This window comes from Phragmites australis, chromosome 13 (assembly GCF_958298935.1).
Source record: "Phragmites australis chromosome 13, lpPhrAust1.1, whole genome shotgun sequence".
Lineage (NCBI taxonomy): Eukaryota > Viridiplantae > Streptophyta > Magnoliopsida > Poales > Poaceae > Phragmites > Phragmites australis.
Genome location: NC_084933.1, coordinates 17,138,636 through 17,144,022, shown reverse-complemented (window position 1 = coordinate 17,144,022; position 5,387 = coordinate 17,138,636). Strand labels below are relative to the sequence as shown.

At 45.3% G+C, this 5,387-nt stretch overlaps 3 protein-coding genes across 3 annotated transcripts; 1 reads left to right on the top strand and 2 right to left on the bottom strand.

The window, feature by feature from the left end:
• The first annotated feature begins 219 nt into the window (after positions 1–219).
• LOC133889463 (uncharacterized) lies at positions 220–1,280 on the top strand. The gene is made up of 2 exons (XM_062329976.1): positions 220–669; positions 753–1,280. Exons 1-2 carry the CDS (start codon positions 220–222, stop codon positions 1,278–1,280), a joined length of 978 nt encoding a protein of 325 aa, XP_062185960.1.
• A 508-nt stretch (positions 1,281–1,788) lies between these two features.
• LOC133889462 (uncharacterized) lies at positions 1,789–2,622 on the bottom strand. Its single transcript, XM_062329975.1, has one exon. It carries the CDS (start codon positions 2,620–2,622, stop codon positions 1,789–1,791), a length of 834 nt encoding a protein of 277 aa, XP_062185959.1.
• A 27-nt stretch (positions 2,623–2,649) lies between these two features.
• On the bottom strand, positions 2,650–3,138 carry LOC133889461 (uncharacterized). Its single transcript, XM_062329973.1, has 2 exons — positions 2,897–3,138; positions 2,650–2,824 (listed from the first exon to the last, which is right to left on the bottom strand). Exons 1-2 carry the CDS (start codon positions 3,136–3,138, stop codon positions 2,650–2,652), a joined length of 417 nt encoding a protein of 138 aa, XP_062185957.1.
• Positions 3,139–5,387: the final 2,249 nt, after the last annotated feature.

Genomic DNA, 5,387 nt, shown 5'->3' with positions numbered 1-5,387 from the left:
TAAGGGTATGAGTGGGGCAGTAGCTTCGGTTGAATACCTTTAGTACTCATACATTGCTTGTGCGCCTATGCTTACACTTACTTCTAAGATTGTGCCCATATTCAGTGTTTGTGTGGTCATAAATTCTTTACCTTAATTGATTTGAAGGGGCGGTATGGATCCTTTTTACGAGAGTATCCTTCAGGACGGTTTCGACCGTATGACTTGGGGGGGTCGGAGATGGGGACCCAGGGGGGGTCCTCTGACGTTCCCGATGCAGACTTCTCACAGTTCTCACAGTCTGCGAATCCGGGTGCAAATTCGGAGGTTGGGCAGTTCAGTTTGGGAAGCGATGAGAAGGGTAGGAAGAAGGTTACCTCCAAGAAGAAGAAGAAGGTGGATGCGAAAACTGATAAAACTAAGTGGACAGACGAGGAAGATGAGTTGTTGGTGTCGGCTTGGCTTAATGTGAGCCAAGATCCGGTTGTGGGCACATATCAGTCGAAAGAGACCTATTGGGGCCGTATCGCAAAGTACTTCAACACATATAGGAAGCAAAGCATGATGCCAAGGACCGACAAAGCGCTGATAAACCACATGAAGCTCATCACTGATGCCGTGACAAAATTTATGGTGCATTACAGGAAGGTAGAGCAGTTGAATTCGAGTGGCACCAATGAGCGTGACAAGGTAACAAATATTGCGCCAACGTTTTGCAATGTTAATGTTGCATGATTGGTAAGCATAGCCGACTGACTTATATGTTTTTTCAGATGGCTCGAGCCTGCATAGCATATAAGGCAATTGAGGGCAAACCATTCGCGTACACCCACTATTGGGTGCTGCTTGCCGACCACCCTAAGTGGCATGCACATGAATCGGCAAGGGCACAGAAGGTCCAGGATGTTGTGGACGCCCAGTGCAGCCAAGCTGCGGGCAACGACGTCCCAAATGATGCGGCTTCGAATGTGTCCACGGACCTTCCCCGTCCTATTGGCCGTGACCAAGCGAAAGCTGCCCGTGCACGCAAGTCACCGTCCACCTTGTCACTTTCCACCGTTTTCGGAGGTATGTATGAACGACATCTGCAGGACCTCAGCGAAACGAAGAAGGTGATGGTCAAGCTAAAGAAGGAACAGCTCGAGGTGATGCGGCTCCAAGCGACGGTCCGAGTGAATGACCAAGACGAACGTATTATGAAGGTTTACTTGGACAGTGTTAGCGGCCCCCTACGCGAGTACTATAGGAAGCGCCAGGAAGACATATTGGCGTGGTGGAAGCTCCTAGAGGACCATTCCTAGCTTGCTTGCAGTACTGCCGGACATGTGGTTTTAGTAACAGTTTTCAAACTATTGATCAACTTTTATGCCTTACTTGGATTGTAATAAATATCAGGGAGAACTACTTCTTCTGTCGGTGTGGAACCTTGAAACATAGCATGGCCGTTACTTGCTGCTTTTATGCATAGAACTTTCCTTTGTAATATTGATCAGACACAAGTGGTTGTTCGGTGCGTGAGGAAACTTGAAACGTAGGAAGCCCGGTTGTTCATGAATTTATGCATAGAACTTGGTACATTCAGTGCTGCTTGATGTCAATATCACTGATGCCAAACAAACTGGGTTGACACTAACAACATTGATGCACGATGTCAATATCACTCATACCAAACATCTCGGTTTACACTACCAACATTGATGCACGATGCATACTAAGGGCACAGAAGCTTCCAAACATTAAGTACCATGGGACATAAAAATCGAACTACATGCAACTAACTAAATTATAGGATACATAATTGGGAGCGGTCTACTGTGCTCCATGAAGACTCCAGAGGTGCTCAACAAGGTCATCACGCAATTGGTGGTGCATTGCACGGTTCCTGATAGCTTGAGTCGCTTCGACATAATGCAGGACGCCTTCATCAGCATTTCGATGCACTCGAGTTGGTTCCCCCATGTAGTCGAACACCTGCTCTGTGGAAGCGCTTCCATGCTCGTCCTCAATTATCATGTTGTGCATAATGATACATGCGGTCATTATATTATGCAATGTGGATTGATCCCATACTCTAGCTGGTCCGCGGACAATAGCAAACCTAGATTGCAAGACACAAAATGCACGTTCAACATCCTTGCAGACAGATGCTTGCATGGTGGAGAAATTGATGCTCTTGTTGCCTCTTGGTGCAGGAATTGCCTTCACTATGATCGCCCATTCGGGGTATATGCCGTCGCCAAGGTAGTACCCCATGTCGTACCTGTTACTATTGATAGTGTACAACATGTTTGGGGCAGTCCCATCGGTAAGCCTGGTAAATAAGTTAGACCGGTGCAAAACATTTATATCGTTTAGACTACCAGGCATCCCAAAGAAAGCATGCCAAATCCATAAATCGTACGACGCAACCGCCTCCAAAACTATTGAAGGCTTGCGAGTATGGCCCGTATACGCGCCATGCCATGCTTTGGGACAGTTCTTCCATACCCAATGCATGCAGTCGATGCTCCCCAGCATCCCGGGGAACCCTCGCCGCTCGCCTTCTGCCAAGAGGTGAGCGGTGTCAGCTTCAGTGGGAGCACGCAGATATTCATCTCCGAACAGCTCCACAATAGCGTGCACAAATTTCCGCAATGCCAGCATCGCTGTGCTCACCCCTATCCGCACATACTAGTCAACTGAATCGGAATTGACGCCGTATGCTAGTTGCCGGATCGCCGCTGTCATTTTTTGCAACGGGCTAAGGCCGAGTTTCCCGGTTGCATCCCTGCTCTGCCGGAACCATGCGTCATGCTGCTCCACAGTGGCCGCAATACGCAAGAACAAACGTCGCGTCATACGAAACCTGGTTCCATAAACATTCGTTATTAAGTGTACAAATTGTTGCATACGTCCTGCATTACGAATACAAACTTACCTCCGTCGGAACAGGACATCACCGTGCACAGGGTTGTCGACGAAGTAGTCGTTGTAGAGCTTAGCAGCACCTTTGCGGTGCTGACGGTCTATGACCGCATGGCCTGGCACAGACCCACGCTGACGGCTACGACACGCTGCTGTTGCTTGTTCCTCCTCGATGGCGAGAAGCAAAAGCAGCTCCTCTTCGTCACTCGAATCCGAGGAGAACATTAGCATTTCCTCCGAATCTGAAGAGTTCATTCTGTATTTACAATATGTGGAAGAAGTGTGACTCCCCTTTGAGAAGGCCGGCCCCTTTTATAGTGCTACGAATCTTCCCTGCGAAGCCAACCGTGAATAGCTTCCTTTGCAAGCCGCTCCAAAAGTCCAAAATTTCCTTCCACGGGAAGCCTTGTACACAGTCAACACTCTCACCCGTACTGCATACGCCCGTAAATGCACCATATATACGCATCACTCGTGAAAATACGGTTCGGGTTAAAAGAATTATATAATATTGGAAGTCTGTTGGGGAAGGGAACGGGGAAGGGAATGCTGTTGGAGTGCAGGATTCTGAAGTGAATGAATATGGGAAGGGAATCCTACCGGAAAGGGATTTTAAAGTGGGAAGGAAAGAAAACGGTTGAGGTTGATCTTAGATGTGGGGAATAGACAATTCCCAAATTGGCCTGGCAATTTGAAAGTTTAGGGTAGGATAGGGTGTCAGTAACCTGTATCAAAACAGGGAGTGGAATGACATTTTGGGACTACTGGTACTTACGTAGTACTATCTTTTTTGCTTTTTTGTTGAGGACTTGGGACAACTTGTATTCAGTGTTCACACCGCTAATTTTGACACATGCTGATTTCCTATTTCCACAGGTCTTTATTCCCGAGGAACAGTGCGTGAATATAAGGGAAATAATCCTACGAGACTCTCGTTAAAGTCTGGATCTAATCCATATCACAGCATGTGTTATTTATTTCCTTCATGATTTTATCGTACATTATTTTTTTTCTTTCATCAGAAATTTTATACTATTTTTTACTACGTATCACCTACAAATTGAGTGTAGATCTCAATTTTTTTTCATACAGGTAGGGTAACAAACGGCTCGAAGACGTCTGAAAAATAAATCCAGAAGAGAAGAAGATTCGTGGGAGCGATCGATGAACATGTTGATCAGCTCGTTACACTGTGAACAGTTTCACTCCTACCACTGGAAGCGACTAAAGGCCGCTTGTTCGACTGGGAGAGGCCGGGCTGGCACCTCCGTGATGCCGCAGCCGCGCACCACTCCACCCATGGCCTTTCCAATAAACGATAAAAGTCTAGAATCTACAATTCTTTAAAACAAACATATATATTTCATTTTTATTTAAAAATATAAAAAAATTGATAATTTTTTAACCTTAACACTGAAATATAAATTATAGTATTTAAAATCATATCACACTCTAAAAATACACACCTTACACATTCTACGACTATAATCTATACACAGATGCTTATTGATGGGTCTTTCGAGAGCCTGTGGGGGCTTGAGCCTCAGCCCCTACTACGTCAGCACAGGTGGCCCCTCCTTGAAATTTTTTTAGGTCAGTGAAGAGCTGGGCGGCGATCGACGGGCCCGTCCCCTGCTTGTGGGAAGAAGATGACTCAGTGCCTAACTGGGCCTAGAGGCTGGAGACTGGAGTGGGCGAGTGGGCCACTGGGCCGGTGATCGGTAAAAATGGAAAAATAGATAATATACATCGGTGCATTTGCAAAATTAGGTAATATGTTGGCGTATTTGTAAATTTAGCATCTATATTCAGCACTTAAAATCCGAAAATCCATTTTCAGTACTCAACTGCCAAAAAGTGCCGACCGCACTGATTTTAGCACCTAAGATGCTAAATACGGCACTGTATAACATATTTGGCACCTCAGTTACCAAAACTCTCCATTTTCAGCAACTGAGGTGCCAAATACGGTGAACAGTGCCGAAAACCTCAGGTTCTGAAAACGTCGGGGCCGTATGCACGTCTTGTCGCTGTCGTTTTGTCGCCGCTCAGTTACGTCTCGTCGCGGGAGTTTCGGTGATGTGCGTCCGCGTGCTGCTACTTTTTTTTTTCTTTCGGTGCGTCGCGTGGTGGTCGTGCATGCTATAAAACAGTTTGAGAGAAGTAGCAGCGCGAGGCGAGGATCGAGGAGAGGAGCAGCAACATTGTAAGAAGAGGAGCAGCATCAGCGCGAGGAGTAGAGCTCTGGCGCTTGTCGAACAGTTTGAGAACGCTACCTTTAGTTACAGTAAGTATTTAAATTATATATGTAATTAATATTTAGATTAGTAATAATAATTAGAGTAAGTAGATTATTTAATCCGTTCAATTATATTTATTAAATTATATTAAGTTGATAAAATAGAGTATCTAGATTATTTAAATAGTTTGATTATTTTGATTAATAAGCTTGTTATTCACCTATTTATTAAATTACGAAGCAGGTAATATTTTCTAATTTATTA

Bases quoted from the DNA above. Each gene is read 5' to 3' on its own strand.
- LOC133889463 (XM_062329976.1), top strand. From the start codon at position 220: ATGGGGACCCAGGGGGGGTCCTCTGACGTTCCCGATGCAGACTTCTCA. The intron at 670-752 runs GTAACAAATATT...ATGTTTTTTCAG, and splicing joins GCACCAATGAGCGTGACAAG to ATGGCTCGAGCCTGCATAGC.
- LOC133889462 (XM_062329975.1), bottom strand. From the start codon at position 2,622: ATGCTGGCATTGCGGAAATTTGTGCACGCTATTGTGGAGCTGTTCGGA.
- LOC133889461 (XM_062329973.1), bottom strand. From the start codon at position 3,138: ATGAACTCTTCAGATTCGGAGGAAATGCTAATGTTCTCCTCGGATTCG. The intron at 2,825-2,896 runs GTAAGTTTGTAT...TTATGGAACCAG, and splicing joins GATGTCCTGTTCCGACGGAG to GTTTCGTATGACGCGACGTT.